Genomic DNA, 17705 nt, shown 5'->3' with positions numbered 1-17705 from the left:
GATAGCATGAGAGAGGACGACACGGCGGTGGAGATTGCCTGTGCGTGCAGGCGTAGCTGCCTCCCTGTGTTGCTTCGTGCATGGTGTGTATTGATGTGTGTGTGTGTGTGTGTGTGTGTGTGTGTGTGTGCGTGTGTGTGTGCGTGTGTGTGTGTGTGTGTGTGTGTGTGTGTGTGTGTGTGTGTGTGTGTGTGTGTGCGCGCGCGCTCCCTCCTTCGAGTGTGTCGTGATGAAAATAGACAAAACGAAGGAGAAACAGGTCGCTTCCTCCTGGAGCGTTCTGGTTTCTCTGAGTCACCACGGCAACCGCCTCCTTCCTCATTCCTGCTCTACGTTTACTTTGTTTATGCTTCGCCATCCATCCCTCCCTGCCTCCCACTCTCTCTCTCTCTCTCTCTCTCTCTCTCTCTCTCTCTCTCTCTCGCCTTGAAACTGCCTTCATTTGATTTTCACCCCAGTTCCTCATCATCTAAATTAGTACTTGAGTTTCTTATATGATCTGTGACCTGACTCGCAGCTTGACCTGCCCAGTAAACATCCTGCAAAATGCAAGGAGACATATTGCTCATGCGAAATCTGCTATAAACCTGTTCTTCCTTCTCATTCCCACCTTTCATCGTCTTCCATCTCTGACTCTCTCATCTTTGACTTTGTAGATGCAGATCAGAAGTTTTATTTTGAGTGACAGGCTGAGCCAAAACAAACACACCACACATAAACCGACATTTAACAAAAGACAGGGAAGAGAACATTTAAAAAGGAAAGTAGAAAGAGAGTGCACAATAAAAGACATGATACAACCCCTGCAGCTTTCAGAGTGCGAATATTATTTACAGAGTTATGATTACATTAGGCTCAGGCAAGAAAGATGGTGTGAGATTGTTTTAATGGGCACAGATGGGAGATGTGTTGGATATACACAGAAACCAGGGCAGCGAGTTACACCTCAAGACACGGCTACAACACGTTTTATGCTGTAATCTATATCTATATCTATGTCTGTCAGACATGGAACTGATTAAAAATGATTATAATATCACATCGCAAAAAGGATGAAGCGATAAAAGATACAGTCCCACCGCTGTCACTACTCACGCTAAAACAGACCCAGACACATGACAGACGCCATTAACTTCGACAAGGTCACTTTAAAGACACTATTGGGCTCCATAAATGTGCTTAAGTGTACTGAATATTATATGGTGCTGTGTGTGGGATCTCTGAGGTATGCCGCCCCCCCCCCCCCTCGCTCCTCCGTGCACCCCCGCCCCGCCCCTCCTGGCCAGCGCGTCGCATCGCTCCGCGCTGTTCTGCGCTGACATCCAGCACCGCATGACCCAGCGCGGCGCTGCTCACCTGGCTCCGCTCCGCTCCGCGCGCACACTGCTACCCCCCCCCCCCCCCCCTCACCGGGGCGAGGATCGTGGACTAGAGGCGCGTGACGTCATCATGCCAGGTAGAGAGTGAGGGGCGGCTCGGGCGTCGAGGTGGAGGGCAGTAACGCTGCGGGTGCGTGCTAGAGGTGGCGTCTTCATCCGCGGCGAACACCTTTCGGGCTCGGAGGGCTCTCGGACGCGCGGACGATGATGGACGGCGGGCCGCCACCGCTCGCGCTGCCGCTGGTGGTTCTCCTCGCCATTGCGGGAGGTGAGTAACTTGTCCGATGAATGGCTCCAGCGTTGCGCTTTTTTTTTGGCGCACATCGTCACCTTTATGGGGCCGAACGAGCCCGAAACGGCGCGCGCCTCGCGGTGGAGACTCGATATGCGTCTCGGAAAGTCGTTGGTGTGAAAACCATGCGGGCTCGTTCGGGTCTGAGCTGATGTGGTGGCTGGAAAAGAACGACTTTCACTGCTGTGTCACCATCTTTCTCGTAACGGCAACGAGCACGACGGAATGTAGCGGCGAAATATCACCCGCTCCAAACATGCGCACAATGTAGAAACATTAGCAGATGCTCAGCCTCACAGCTGCCATGATTTGCGTAAAGACCGTGATGATCCATTTAAATTCTCTGTTACTCTAAACGCAGTACGTTCATGGTGCACAGCATATCATATTCTGCTCTGTAATATTATTGCAGAGACCTGTCTGGGTATTGTTTTATTGTATTCTGGGGTTTAAAGCTTAATCACATTTAGACAAACGTGACACAGTGGAGCATTTGAAACAGCCCAGGTGCTTATGCCACTAATTGACTGATCATAAATTAATTAACTGACACAACACAAACAGTGGATATGGATGTAAAGTAAAACATTATTCGCCGACCTCTCTCAACTGCCCCCCCATCTCTAAATATACATTAAAGTGAGAGAGTAAAGAGGGAGGGGGGGGTAGATTGTGTTATCACTCACTCACCCTCTCTCACGCTCCCTCACTCTCTCATTAACACTGAAGTCTCACACTGAGTGGGCAGGTTAACGAGAGGCACAGCGCGTGAAGACTGCTTCCACTTCCTGTCAGCAAAGGACAGTGTGTCATCCAGTAAAAAGGCCCTCGGCCACGTACGCGTACAGCAGCTTGGACGGACCCATGCTCTCTAGTCCTCATGCTGTGGCAGATTGGGCACAGCCAGATGATGCTGTTGTTGCAGTAGCCTAGGTAGCGTAGGTGTTAAGTGCAGAGCCATTAGGGCGTTTGGGAACATTTCACCTCTGTAACTTGGCTCTAATTTGGTGTTAATTCCCGCTCAGCGAGCGTTCGCCCCGGGCAGCGCGCGGAGCACATCATCTGATTGGTCCAATCAGGGCCCGTCCATTGTAACGGCGGCCAGCTCAGCGCCTGCGAGCCAGAACGCGGGTCTGTCACCGCTCGTGCGGCGGCGCACGCAGCCTCGCTGACGTGCCTCTGCTCATACACGCGCCTGGACGTCTGCCCGGCATTGACTAACCGTTCATCATCACCGCTGGCGACGACGCGCTCCCGCTTTGCTCTCTGTCACACACACACGCACACACGCACACAAAGGGAATAGAGCCGTTCACCATGCAGTTAATCACAGTGAGTCCAGGAGCGATCACGAAAACAAGCACTACAGGAGCAAACGCTCAGACATGAATCATTCCAAACGCACATAAGGCAACAATAACCAGTAATTGTAACTCGGATGTGTGTGTGAGGCACTTTTTCACCATAGTAAAGCATTATTATGTGTCATGAGAATGTGTGTGATGCTGTGGTGAACAGACTAGTCGAGTTCAGACAGAGGTATGTGCACTAAAAGACAAAATGCCACCAACACGGAATATCACTTCAGGGAGGTTCTCAAGCAGCCGAGTGCTAATGACTCATCTTCCCTGAAGGCCGGGAAATCTGATTAGCGTCATCCATACACGCGGTCCACACACCGGCACGCGTAAATACAGAGCTTAGCACGGAGCACGTGCTGCTGCCGCTGCTGCGGCCGCTGCTTGGGAGGAAGCGGGGAAGATTCCCCACCGGCGAGCATGAAAACACCCAGGTGTTAAATATGCAGGAGCTGCGCTCAGACGCAGCCGATGACGCCATTCCACGCGCTCCCGTCTGATCACGTTTGCCCCCCGGCTGCCGGCGCTCACGCCGCGCCGCGCCCGCGTACGCGCGGCAGCACAGCAGACGGGCGAGCGCCCCGGCCTCGGCGTTCCGCGGCGGAGCAAGGACGCTCAAGGTCGCTTCGGCACCGGCCCCGGACGCGGCCTGCGTGAGGACGACGCGTCCTGTCGTTTTCCCACAGCAGGACATGCATAATAAACGTCTGTGGTGCCGGGCTGACCTGATGCAGGGGTTGCTGCGTGTGGAGGAGGGGGGGGCGGCCTCATCAGCTGAGGACCTGGAGTGGACGACGGAATGATTGGCATTCGCAGTATGTGCTCATGCTGTGATGGCCGTGATCTGCTGCATGAGGACGCTCAGTGTGTGTGAACCCATCTCATCCTTGGCAGAGCTACAGTCTAGAAAGTTCTGCTCAGTCAGTTTGGCCTGTCATCACTTTTCTGCTGCACCGTTCCAGCTCTCTGATCTGTGCAGCATCTCATCTCCCCCCTCTCATCGCTATCTCGCCCTCCCTCTTGTCCTCTCTCTCTCTCTCTCTCTCTCTCTCTCTCTCTCTCTGTCACTTTCAGTCTTATCTCGCTCACTTATTTCGTGCGTCTCTTCGGACCCATCCTCAAAGCACAGCAGCAACAGGATCGTATCAGAGGACAGCAAATGCACAGCAGAGCCACAACAGAGGCCTGTGTTTGTGTGTGTGTGTGTGTGTGTGTGTGTGTGTGTGTGTGTGTGTGTGTGTGTGTGTGTGTGTGTGTGTGTGTGTGTATGCAGTCTCGTGTGTGTGTTTGTCCGGCGTTGTGCGTGTGTGTTAATGTGTTTGTGTGAATGAATGTGCAGCAGTAGTAGCAGCACACAGCAATGTGTGGCTCTGGAGATTAGAGGGAGAGCACAGAGGTCTAATAGGAAGTGGAGGAGAGCGAGCAGATAAGAGACGCTTGGAAAGTTGTGAAAAGAAGGAAAGGTGGACTCAGATTGAGGCAAGACTGGATGCAGGTGTTTGTGCAGTAGACACCTAAAACTGTAATGGAAGAGTAAAACGCAGTGCTCTTTTTGTTATGATGTTGTGCCAATCATTATCTAGCTCCTCCTATCGTGTACGTCTTACTGTGATACCGTGAGGCGATAACACCGCTCACATAAACGCTCTGAGATGAATGCTGAGTGCTGATGATGATGAGCTATTCAACATGCAACTCTACATTTAAAACAAGTGGATTCAGACATTTTCTTGTCCCACTGAGGTCATATTACTCATATATACAATAATAATGAACAATAAATATATATATATTTATTATATATAATAATAGCTAGATAGATAGACAGACAGACAGACAGACAGACAGACAGATATTGATATACTGTATTTTATATATTATATGTAAAAGAACTGATCCACAAACTGAGGGTGATGTCTGAGCCATATTCAGTCCATTTCCTTATATAACATCACTACTCCAGTATCACAAACTAAAGGTGCTTTTCGTCTCTTGGATGTTTGCTCAGTTTGGTGACAATAAAACTCAGCCTCAGCTAATCCACAGTGGGACGGCTTTGTTTCTGGAGTGCTGTGAAATTGCGACTGGATGGAGGATCGATATTAATATCTCCGTTCTATGGGCACTACAGAGCCAATTGGGTGTTGTGAGTCGATCAATGGATCTCTCCCTTATTGATTTAAGAATATTTCAGCATAAAAGGCTCCAGCGGCAGCCAAAAAGCATCTTTAGCAGAGTGCGGGGCTGAGCAGAAAAGGCCCCACTTTCCCTCCAACCTGTTCTCCTTTTAGTGAGCTGTATAAATAGAGATCATCGCTTAGACTTAGTGGGATAATTCAATTTAGCTCTGCTTTGCCCTCATTTTCTCCATATTCGTCTTCACAGCTTGTGTAACTCGGGCCTCTGAGCTGCGCTGCAAAGGAAAAACGCAACAAAAATATAACAACTGACTGTCCAAGATGAAAAAGCAAGCTAACGTACGTAAACTATGATTTCACCAAAGTCACCAGTTAGATTTACTCATGCTAAGATTGCTTAAAGGAGCCTTGAATGGGCTCAGTCATCCAGTGGACCCAGACGTGTTCCCTGTGTTTTCGTGAGGCATTTAAGAACCATCTCCTCTGTTCCCATGAGTGTCATTGAGGTTTGTGCATGTTTGTGTGTTTGGATGTGCTTGGTGGTGTGTAACTTCCCTTGCTCCAGGGTCTAATGGGGAGCCCTGCTGAAATATTCATAATGTCACATTAAGTTTGCAATATTGGCACTGGAAAACCACCAGAATACAACCTGAGCTCCCAGCAGCGCTACAGCCTTTAGCACAGCTGAGGAAGAGATCAGTCTTGTTTAGCAGCATTAGGAAGCAGCCGGGTGACCAGAGCGGAGGTATGTTCAGCATTTCCTCTGATAAGAAAAACAAGAGCAGACTAAAACCTGTTTGGCCTTTACCTGGTCGCTGAGCCTCAAATTAGACTCAGCAATAACATATAAAAAGAGGCGGAGGGGACAGATTGTCTGGCACCATAGGCAAAGATTAGACCTGCAAAATACATTTGTTCCCTGCAGTATTGATATCAGACATACAACATGACACGTCTTAGGCCAAAAAGATTTAAAAAAACAGGCAGGGACCATTGATCAGAGTCACGACTCGGAGTTTGGCAAAACCTCCCTTTCATCGTAATCAGTTTGGCCTCGAACTTCGCGTTGGCTTCTTGTAATGACGGACTTCGTCATCTCAAGTGAAGTAGCACTAAATTGTTTCTTGTGCTTCTCCATAAAAGACATGATATCAGCGTGAGTCAGCTCTTATCTGTCATGAAGTTCGTGGAGGCGACAGGGTCAGTCTGGAGACTTAACTGCAAGGACGACTCAAAATGCATGATAAATATACAACAAGAAACAGAAAGTCCCACAAACGGCATCAAATCACTGAGTTTGGCCATTTTCCGTTGCTGCAGATGTTGCTGCAGACGTTGACCCCCACATTTACATCATGGATGATGGGAAACGAATGGCGTTCCCGGCTTCATCATTGTTTAAGTGAACTGTATTAGCTTCCGCCTCATCCGACGCCGTTATTGCCTTGCGCTTCTGGGAGTAATACACATCCGTCATATGGCTGAGGCACCGGCGCTAATGCTTATTTCCCTGCTGAATATCTGCACACAGAAAGGCAGTCGCGTACAGAACCACAATCTGGTCTCACGCGCCGTAAAGAACCGCGGCGCTGCGATGACGCTGGACAGCGGACAGTAGCTGTCAACAACGGGTGATGGAGATCGCAGGAAGGACGGGACGGTACGGAGGCAGAGATACGGAGCGGCGGAGATGATGAAAGAAGATGCGATGGAGACGGGACGAGGGAACGAGGGAGAGATTGAAAAACGGGGGGGTGACGGATTGCAGGTTGAGTTTACGGGACATGAATAGAGTCCTCATTGATCCAGAGACAGAGGCCATCATTCCTGCTCAGTGAACACAGCAGCCGCAGCAGCGGTGCCGGGAGGAGGGGGAGGAGGGGGAGGAGGGGGAGGAGGGGGGGAGCTCAAGGGAGATGGAGGACAGAGGGTCAGAGAGTCACATTCAGTGGTGCAGTGAGGTGGTAAATACTCTGACTCTGACTGATTCTGTATTTAGACGTCACAAAACAGGTTTGTGTCTCCCACATGAACCATTACAGATTCAACGGAAACTCATTTTCATCTGTTTTTATAAAACACATCACTGTGAGTTAATGTTTGCTGTGTGGCTCCATTAGCAGCTTCTGAAACAGCTGGTTGGAACATGACAACACTAGCGCCGAGTTCGCCGTGAGCCTGTTTGTTTTCAGGCGGGAAGTGTGAGAGAACAGATGCCAGAGAGGTGGCGAGGAGCGAGACAGAGGAGGGAGGAAGGAGGCAGAGCCTCCTCAGTGCACGGCTGCTCCTCAGTGCACGGCTCCTCCTCACAGGATGCCTCCTCCTCAGTGCACGGCGCCTCCTCGGTGCACGGCTCCTCCTCACAGGATGCCTCCTCCTCAGTGCACGGCGCCTCCTCAGTGCACGGCTCCTCCTCACAGGACGCCTCCTCCTCATGGCGCCTCCTCGATGCTCGGTGCCTCTCAGCTCCCTGTGCTGCAGGTGGGGCCGCGAGAGCTCGGCCCAAATCTGACCACTCGCGTAGACGAGGCCGTGCTCTACTGCGGACAGGGGGAGGTGGGGGAGACCGGGTGAGGCCGGGGAGGGAAGGAATGGAATAACAACAACCTGGAGGTACAGTACAGAAGCAATAAGGAACGGACCCAGACAGGAAGGGGCGGTGACGGAGACGTTCAGCTGCTGACTCATCCCCGTGGTGTCAGATCTGAGCAACGCCGTTCGGCATCACTGGACGCGTGGCGGCACCGCTGACTCCCCCCTCGATGACAACCCCCCCCCCTCCCCGCTGACTCCCTCCTGCTCCCCGGTCTGCAGCTCTTTCCAGGCGGCGCCAGCAGAGACACAGATGGCTGCCACGTTGGAGTCTCCTGACAGGAGCAGATGATGATGGTGATAATGCGCTCTCATTACAGGCGGCCTCGGGGCAGACACGGAGGAGCGCTTGGTGGAGCATCTCCTCAACCCGGCCCACTACAACAAGCTCATCCGACCCGCCACCAACGACTCGGAGCTGGTGACCGTGCAGCTGATGGTGTCGCTGGCCCAGCTCATCAGCGTGGTGAGTGAGTGTGTGTGTGTGTGTGTGTGTGTGTGTGTGTGTGTGTGTGTGTGTGTGTGTGTGTGTGTGTGTGTGTGTGTGTGTGTGTGTGTGTGTGTGTGTGTGTCAGCGTTGGTCCAGTGACGCTGCCTGAACCTGAATTGATTGTCACTCTGCAGCATTGATTTGTTCTCACGTCTCTTATTTGATCCTGGAAGTGAAGTTGTCCACTGATGTTAATCCAAAGAAATCCGCCCATCGATCGCATCATGAACCAGGGCCTCATGTGGTGCTTCATTGAAAATGTTCAAATGTATTGAGATCTTCTCCTAAAAACACTGCATTATAGTAATAGTTATTAAACAGATCCTACAGACAGTGTTTCTAGTAAACACAGTGTTTTCATCCCTTTTGCTGTAAGTCACTGATGCATGTCTTGTTTGTCTTCTTGCTCTGCAGCATGAACGGGAGCAGGTGATGACCACCAACGTGTGGCTCACGCAGGTGAGACCTTCCCGCGCTCCTCCTCCTTTCCTGGCCTACTTTGGCGCCGACACACTGCGGGTGATTTTACAGTGAGACTCACGGCGCGACATCTGGGTCAGTGGAGTCGCGTGAAGGCTGAGCTCCACTCAGGCTTCTTCTACGCGGCCGGGGCTCATTCCTGCATCTGAGGCCCACGACGGGGCACGCGCGGCGTGTAAACATGCTTAGGTGTTAGAACAAGGATAATGTCACCACGCTGTGCTCATTCGCTTGTTTATGGCGCCACGTGAGACGACCCAAACGCACTTATGCCCGAGCAAGTGAAGATTTATGGCGCGTGTGAGAGCCTGCGGGCATTGCTTAACGTTATTGCTCCGTGGATCTCTCGCCAAGGACGGCCGTCTTTAGCCAAGACGAGCTGTAATGGCCGGCATGCATCAGAGTTACTGCAGGCACTGTGTGGAGCAGGACGCTCCCCATCTGTTCCTCCCCGCTCACCTGAACGCGTCTGTCTTCCTGTTGGGCCTCAGGAGTGGCAGGACTACCGTCTGACCTGGGTCCCCGAGGAGTTCGACGGGATGCTGAAGGTGCGGCTGCCCTCCAAGCACATCTGGCTCCCTGACGTGGTGCTCTACAACAAGTGAGTCCATGCACATCTGTTCATTCGGCCACTCGCTGCTCTTCAGTTCTTCATCTGTGACAGCTCATGTTTTCTAATGCATTGTGCAGCTCATGACGTGATTCTACGCACTGAGACGGGCGGCGGGTGCGTTGCTCTGCTGCCTGACGGCCCGTCCTCAGTGAAGGCGTCAGTGAATCTGCTGACCCCCGTCCCTAATGCGCTCGCTGCGCACCCTCAAAGCAGCTCTGATCGCTCTGATTTCATTAAACGCCAGTTCACGCAGGAACTTTGCACCGTGGGAGCAAAGTATCTATAACTATAAATGTATTTTTTAATTAGAAATTCTGTTTTGATGCAGAATGCAGGAGCCAAAGAGCCGCTCAGGCTCCACCAACACAAGTGGCCGCTAACATGTGCCAGGCAGACACTTGTTAAGTCGGGTTGGGTTTGGATCTGCCGGCGTGCGTGGGAGACGAGGCTCCCGCAGACCTCTTGTCTTACTGCAATGGAAACCGGGCGTCAGGCTGCACTATGCAAATCAGCTCATCAGCGAGCAGTGATCTGCCTTCTCCTCTTTCCTGCCTCGGTCCGAGCGTCACCAAAGATTAAAAGATCCCCGACCGGCCTCAGTGTGGATAGAATGATCCGGTTAATCCCATATACTGCAGGTTGACAGGCTCTAAGTCCTGTCGCACGGATTGAGTTGAGAGTGTGGACGTTCACAGGCACCATTAAAAACAAGCGACGAGTGGCCTTGTTTGTGTGATACAGCTTACGCCTGTTATAAGTATCTGGTTAAAGTGGAAACAGCTGTGATGTGGTCAGCTGTCTGACTTTAGATGAGTGGGTGAGATGTTCATGATCCGCTTTCATTTGATACGGCCTCCTGTGTTGCCTTCATCAGTGTGACACTGCTGCACCTCTCTCTCTCTCTCTCTCTCTCTCTTTCTCTCTCTCTGCCCCCCATCTCGCTCTGTCCCTCTCTCTCTCCCCCTCTCTCTCTCTGTTCCTCTCCCCCCCCCCCCTCTCTCAGCGCTGACGGCGTGTACGAGGTCTCCTTCTACTCCAACGCCGTGGTCTCCTACGACGGCAGCATCTTCTGGCTGCCCCCCGCCATCTACAAGTCGGCCTGCAAGATCGAGGTCAAGCACTTCCCTTTCGACCAGCAGAACTGCACGCTGCGCTTCCGCTCCTGGACCTACGACCGCACCGAGGTGGACCTGGTGCTGCGCGCCGACGTGGCCAGCATGGACGACTTCACGCCCAGCGGCGAGTGGGACATCATCGCCCTGCCGGGCCGGCGCAACGAGAACCCCACCGACCCCACCTACGTGGACATCACGTACGACTTCATCATCCGCAGGAAGCCGCTGTTCTACACCATCAACCTCATCATCCCGTGCGTGCTCATCACCTCGCTGGCCATCCTGGTCTTCTACCTGCCGTCCGACTGCGGCGAGAAGATGACGCTGTGCATCTCGGTGCTGCTGGCGCTCACCGTCTTCCTGCTGCTGATCTCCAAGATCGTGCCGCCCACCTCGCTGGACGTGCCGCTGGTGGGGAAGTACCTGATGTTCACCATGGTCCTGGTCACCTTCTCCATCGTCACCAGCGTGTGCGTGCTCAACGTGCACCACCGCTCGCCCACCACGCACACCATGCCGCCGTGGGTCAAGCTGGTGTTCCTCAACAAGCTGCCCGCGCTGCTCTTCATGCGCCAGCCGCGCAACAGCTGCGAGCGCCAGCGGCTGCGGCAGCGGCGGCGGGTGCAGGAGCAGAAGGAGGGCGGGCGCGGCGGCGAGGCGGGGGCCCTGATGGTGGGCCTGGGCCTGGCCGGCGCCGGCGGGAACGGAGGGGGGGCCTCGGCGGGCGTGTTCGGCAAGGACGAGGGCGACCCCTGCACCTGCTACGTCAACCGGGCGTCGGTGAAGCAGTTCGGGGGGGACCTGGGAGCCGGAGGGTCCATGGACGGCATCAACAGGGTGAGGGAGGGAGGGGGCCCGGCCAACCTGCCCAGGGGGAAGCAGGCGGCGGGGGGGCCCGCTCTGACCCAGGCCCTGCTGGCTCAGGCCTGCCCGGGCTTCGAGGAGGCCGTGGAGGGCGTGCGCTTCATCGCCAACCACATGAAGAGCGAGGACGACGACCAAAGCGTGAGTATGATGAAGGCCGGGCGCTAGCGCTAGCAGCTAGCTGGTGATGAGAGCAGAGTGTCAGACGTCCAGCAGGGAGGACTGAGAATAGACAGAGACAGTTTATGGACATAGAAACAGAGGCAGAAAGAGAGTGATTCATGATTTTACGTTGCTCAAGTGGCTGAAAACCGGCTGACTGATTGAGCTGTGTGTCTGGTGGATGTGTCAATAATCCAGATGTTTCTTCAACGCGATCTTGTCACCGTTTGATCTGACAGCATCACAAAATAATAGGAAAGCTGAGATGTCGTTGCCGCTCTGTGATAAACAGACGAGCCCGTTCTCCGTGGGATGATTAGCGCCGCGGAGCCTCCTGTCGCGTCCGTCACGTTCAGCGCCGGAGCCGGAGCGACGGAGACGCGGCGCTCTGAATATTCATCGCGGCCGTGTAATTATAGCAGCATGACGCGTGCGTGGAGAAGGAGGCGGAGGAGCAGGCGGGCGCGTTTCACCGCCTCTCCTCCGCCGCCGTGCTCGCCCGCCACGCTGTCGCCATGCCAACCGCTTTATAAACCCCGCCTCACCCCCCTCCCCCGTATTCCCCGTCCTCTCCAAGCCATCATCGCCGGGTCGCGGTGTCAGCGCGCCCCGTGCCTCCCTGCCCTCCGTCGCTCTCCCCCGTCTCCCGCCGTGCAGCGCGTCCTTCCCCTCCTCCTTGACTCGTGTCAGACCTCATCAGAGCTCTGTGGCCGAAAGAGTCTCCGCTCACATTAGCCCCTCACCTCCATTAACCCACGGCGCAGTGGAAGGCGGGGGGGGGGGGGGAGGCAGCAGGAGAAAGATAATGACAGAGTGCAGTCGTGCCCGCGTTAATTCTCCCATTCACCCCGTCCCACAGGTCAGCGAGGACTGGAAGTACGTTGCCATGGTGATCGACCGCCTCTTCCTGTGGATCTTCGTGTTCGTGTGCGTGTTCGGCACCATGGGCATGTTCCTGCAGCCGCTGTTCCAGAACTACACGGCCAAGACCATCAGCCACTCGCCGGGCTGAGCGCCGCTCCGCCGCGCGCGCCCTGACACGCAGCTCCCCGCGACCGATCGGCACGGCGGCACGAGGGGCGGACGAGCGGGAGCTGGCTCGGGTTTTGTTGTGTCTGCGAACTGGAACCAGAACTGGAACTCAACAGCAATCACGTCCATTATCTTTATAGTAAAGTTTTTTGAAATGAACAACAGACTTTCTTGTATGAAGAGAAAGGGAAACCACCATCATACTGTCCTGCATCCTCTTTTTTTTTGTCCAAGCGTTTAATGGACTGACCCCCCCCCCCTTCTGTTGGAAAGGCCACTTCCTCCTCACCCCTTCAGCCAATCAGGGAGCCTGCATACCAGGATCGTTGAACCTTTGGCCAGCCAATCAGGACTCACAGACGGGCTGAGATGACATGACGTGCCCGCCCTCCACCCTGACATTACTCGTTCACAACTTGATTGACATCGGTCTGAGCTAATCAGAGAGTGAAGGGAGGTTCACCGAGGCTGTTATACAATTCATCATTTTTTCAGAAAATGTCAAACCTGCAAACTGATTCTGTCCATTCGCTCGTAGTGGCTGACCACATTATAGCACTGAGTATATATCAGTATGATTTCTCTATGTGTTAGCTCATGCAAGGGTCTGTTGTCAACAGAGAGACTAAGGTGTGTTGTCTGATTGTATAGATATAACAAGAATGTGATTTCATTCATATTACACAGCCTGTGACGTGCACACAACAGGGTATAGTCACACTGAATAAAGAGGCGGCTGGATTATATGAGCGCAGAGGGATGAAGGGCCAGATTATGCATGGACAGCTTTGCTCATGAGCGTATGAGTGCAGCCTGCTGTGGCCCAGCACACAGCTGCAGCACCATGAGTCCGGCGCCGGAGACTGCGGTGGTTCTGGCTTCGCTCGTGGCAGGCGGTGAAACTTGATTTCACCAAAAAAAGCCAGTATTTAGAGAGTCATGGGGAAAAGAGATCAGTATTAAACAAAGTGACGTGTAAATTTAAATATGTTGATGGGAGGATGTGGATTTTGTCATGACGACTAGATAAGCTATGTGTGTTAATATGTAACTTCACAACTGTTTCTTTTCTGTCATTGCTGTGACTGTCAGATCAGAGTAAGACAGTGTCTCACTTGTCCATCCTGCTCCTCTCCTGCCTTTATTGGATTATAACATTAACAGCGTGCGTGTGTGTGTGTGTGTGCGTGCGTGCGTGTGTGTGTGTGTGTTACAGTACAGCATACTGTACTGTATATGCATCTCCCCCGCCCTGTCTGCTCATGTCTGCCGATCTCTCCTCTCCTGCTTCTCTTGCCTTCTGACGTTTATTCAAATTAATATAATCATAACCTACATTTTCTAAACACCTATTCATTAAAGCACTTTCCCTTTCGATGGAACGGTTGACCGATGGGATGCGTAAGAATAAAAAACAAGTTATAATAAACAGATGAATAGTACTAATGCTGTAATGCTAATGATAATAAATGTTGCAGCTGAGGACAAGCAGCTCCATAAAGCGAGCACAAACCAGACAGTGAGGAGGAACAACAGGCAGGAAACCACTATAAACCTCTGATAAACGCTGTCTGATCCTCAGCACTGTCACTTTCTGGGAGTTTCTCTGGCTTTTTACAGTTGGAAGCTGTGTGTGTGTGTGTGTGTGTGTGTGTGTGTGTGTGTGTGTGTGTGTGTGTGTGTGTGTGTGTGTGTGTGTGTGTGTGTGTGTGTGTGTGTGTGTCTCGCTCTCTGTCTTCGGACGACAGGATAACCCAGAGGGAGCTCTAAAACCCCAGAGCGAGTGTGAAAAGCCAGTCAGACCTGTGAAAACTGTAATCTCCACGGCTCCACACGGACAAAATGCCGCTGTCCGTCCTCGTTGGCCTCTCCACTCTCCCTCCTTTACTCTCACCCCCTCCATCTCTCACCTCCTCCTTTCTGACTCTCCAGTCTGCTCCTGTGCACACCTTAATCGGTCCAATAAAGGTTGTAGGTTCAGATTTATCAAACCTTATGTCTATGATGCATCTTTTCAATCACACACACTGGCCGGACGTCACCTTTATATAAATGACTTCCCATTAATCTGACACCACAGGATAGAGAGAGAGAAAGGAAGGCTTCCTGGCTTTCTCACACCAAGGCTGTTACCGTAACTTCCTTTTTTACGTGCTCAAAATCTCACACACTTACGTCCACAACCACACAATGCTCTTTTTTTGTAGGAAACAGGCCTTTTAAACAATCATGGGTGTAGAACCTGGACAAGGTCACTGCAAGTGCCCGTCATCCTGCTGTGAAAACAGGAGTTTACCTGTTCATGTTAACCCTTTGTTGATGTTTAACAGCTGTTAACTGCTAAATGCAGCCTTTTGTACGTGGCCCAAGTATACAGATAGATGAATAGATGAATGTTGTGGGTTCATTAGTGAGGAACATTAAGTTCACGTTGATGCCACCGTTTGAGCTGAAAGCAGCCAAGCGAAGGAATCCCAGAGTTCCTGCTGTGGGTTTAAACTGAATGCCAACTGCTGCCACCTAGCGCTCGACATGTGTAATAAAGCATAACCAGTATTATCGGTTGAGTAAAGATCACATTTATTCTGTCCAGGGGGAAATTCCTTCGATTGACTGACTTACAAAATACACGGAAACAAACACAACGAGGATTTCAGTGGCATGTTCCACGAGGACAGGTTGAAACCAACATCAACTCTCCACATTTGCAATGAACACAAGTTGCATGTAAGTGATGGGGGCGGTTTGTAGAGAAATACACAAACACCCAACGTTTAGCGCTGATGTCGCCATCAGGTGTGTGTGTGTGTGTGTGTGTGTGTGTGTGTGTGTGTGTGTGTCTGTTGGTGCACGTGGAGTCCGTGGCACAGCGCTTTCCTCCCTGGAGCCAGTGCCTTTGCACAGCGGGGGGCCCGTGCGCCGCAGCCGCAGCCGCTCATTTCTTCTTCTCCGCCTTTTCGTTGTACTCCAAGAAGAAGTCGTTACAGGCCACAGTAAGAGCTCCGACCAGTATGATGAACTCGGTGAAATCCACCTCGCCGTCGTTGTTGGAGTCCAGGTCGCCCATGACTCTGTCCACGGCCTCTTTATCCTGAGCGTTCTGCGTGTGTGACGACAGACAAACACAAACACGGGCTCGACCTGCGCATTCTCACACACGTGTGCGGCACCTCCAAGCATGCGCGTGCGCCACCTTACCCCCAAGTAGTTGCCGAGCTCTGCGGTGAGCATCTCCTTGAGCTCGGCCCGGCTCAGCGTGTACTTGTCCCCTTCGTTCCCCGAGTACTTGTGGAAGGTCTGGATCAGGAGCTGCATGGCGTTCTCCAGGGTGGAGGCGTTCTCCAGGTTGGGCATAGACATTCTGCAGACGGAGAAGTAGAGGATGAGGATGGAGGTGGACGGGGCTCAGCATCAATAGACTGCCTGAGCTGACGCTTCTAGTGGCCTCAAATCTATGTGGAACAGCTGGACTCCCTCCGCCGCCTCTAGGAGCGTGTCCTCCCGATGAGACTCAGCCGCAGATAAACCGACCCCCGCTCCGTCATTGTCTTGGCCCCAGTGAGTGGACCTGTGGGAGGCGGCGCCCGGACACGCGAGCCAGCTGATAAGAGTGAAACGCGACACGCGCCGAGCAGCGGAGCCGGTGGACGCGCGCGGGCAATCGGATCTCTCGCACCTACTTCGGTTCCAGCCCACGACGAGAAACACGGGCGACAGGTGTAGGCGTTTGTCTTTGCTCGACCCGCATCACCTCTGAACCGTGGAACTTTTCCCGCGTGTCAATCACGTCGCGCGACAGCCTCTTGCGGTGGACATCGTTTTCACGTTCGGGCGTGAACGTGCCACAAAAACATGAGCAGATTTTTTTTCTTCAAAGTTCTTTTTTGCTCTTATCAAAAAACGGGATAAATAACTTTTTATGCAAGTTTTCATGCAATCTGCAGAAAATGATGCTGATGTGAACCAAATGAACTATGACCTATACAAACACAGGCCCAGTCCGAACCCTCACCCTTCCCCATCCCTTACCTGGATGCAGATGGTGCTGTCGTGGCCGTCGGGAGCGGAGGCGAAGCGTCGGCGGCTGATGGGGGAGGCGAGGACGCCGCCGTCTTAAATACATCCCTCTCCCCACCCACCCTGCAGCTGCCTCCCCCGTCTCCCTCCTTCCGCCCACCGGCCCTGCCCCGCGCTTCTCCGCTCCTCTTTATCTGTTCACGCATCAGACACCTGCTACAGGATCTACTGAATGGACTCCGCTCAGATCCACTTGCCCTCCGCTGCCCATCACACGTTGCCAGAGCGACGGGCGAAAACTACAGCAGGGCATTAGCCTAATTTACATGCGCTTCATCTAATAGAAGCACACGGGAAGTCAGCTGATGCTCGACTGTGCGCGTTTGCTCTCTGATGATGTCGGTTTTTAATAACACAACGAGCCTCTGTGCAGCGACACTAACACATAACTGGTGGAGCCATGTGACAGTGGATTATTGTGCTGTTACGCAGCAGCAGCAACAGTATTAGCAGCACTTTATGTCAAATCCAAGGCTCGTAGAGAGCGTGATTAAATAACTTCTCCAACGCTGGGATCAATAACTGGACGACTTTCCAAGTGTGTTGAGTTGTGGGGTGTGTGTGTGTGTGTGTGGGGGGGGGGGGGGGGGGGGGGGGGGGGGGGCATGCACGTTGGGTCTGATACAGTGATTACTGGATCGATAAGGCCCACACACACACACACACACACACACACACACACACACACATACACACACACACACACACACACACACACACACACACACACACACACACACACACACACACACAGGCAAACGCTCCAACGCAGGGACGCACGACACATCCCGCGGGTCACGAACGCACCACGCTCCGAGCAGGATGATTTATTCAGAGAGAAACCGAGTGAAGAGCGGGAGTAAATCATGGAAACGCGTGCACGGTGACCGTGAAGACTCCAACGAGTGATCCGGACGATGGGGCAAACGGCGTCATCCCAATGTGCCTTCACGGTAAGTGCATCTTCGTGTTGACGCGTGGCTGCCGGTACTACATGTACACGCCTCTGTGCACCGTGTGTGTGTGTGTATAGTGTTGCAGAGTGGAGGCCGCTGCACAATGGAAAGAGAATACTGCATCCCAGGGTCTGGTTGCAATAGCTGATACATCTAA

The 17705-nt window shown here is 52.8% G+C and overlaps 2 protein-coding genes across 2 annotated transcripts; one reads left to right on the top strand and one right to left on the bottom strand.

Annotated features, from left to right (window-relative positions):
- The first annotated feature begins 1391 nt into the window (after window positions 1-1391).
- chrnb2 (cholinergic receptor, nicotinic, beta 2) lies at window positions 1392-14506 on the top strand. The gene is made up of 6 exons (XM_029130278.3): window positions 1392-1647; window positions 8080-8225; window positions 8664-8708; window positions 9221-9330; window positions 10346-11462; window positions 12343-14506. Exons 1-6 carry the CDS (start codon window positions 1584-1586, stop codon window positions 12493-12495), a joined length of 1635 nt encoding a protein of 544 aa, XP_028986111.1. The 5' UTR covers window positions 1392-1583; the 3' UTR covers window positions 12496-14506.
- A 386-nt stretch (window positions 14507-14892) lies between these two features.
- Window positions 14893-17160, bottom strand: s100t (S100 calcium binding protein T). The gene is made up of 3 exons (XM_029130279.3): window positions 16545-17160; window positions 15714-15876; window positions 14893-15615 (listed from the first exon to the last, which is right to left on the bottom strand). Exons 1-3 carry the CDS (start codon window positions 16736-16738, stop codon window positions 15451-15453), a joined length of 522 nt encoding a protein of 173 aa, XP_028986112.1. The 5' UTR covers window positions 16739-17160; the 3' UTR covers window positions 14893-15450.
- Window positions 17161-17705: the final 545 nt, after the last annotated feature.

The sequence above is a fragment of the Betta splendens genome, chromosome 16 (genome assembly GCF_900634795.4).
Source record: "Betta splendens chromosome 16, fBetSpl5.4, whole genome shotgun sequence".
NCBI classification, from domain to species: domain Eukaryota; kingdom Metazoa; phylum Chordata; class Actinopteri; order Anabantiformes; family Osphronemidae; genus Betta; species Betta splendens.
This window is presented reverse-complemented; position numbering and strand designations above follow the sequence as displayed.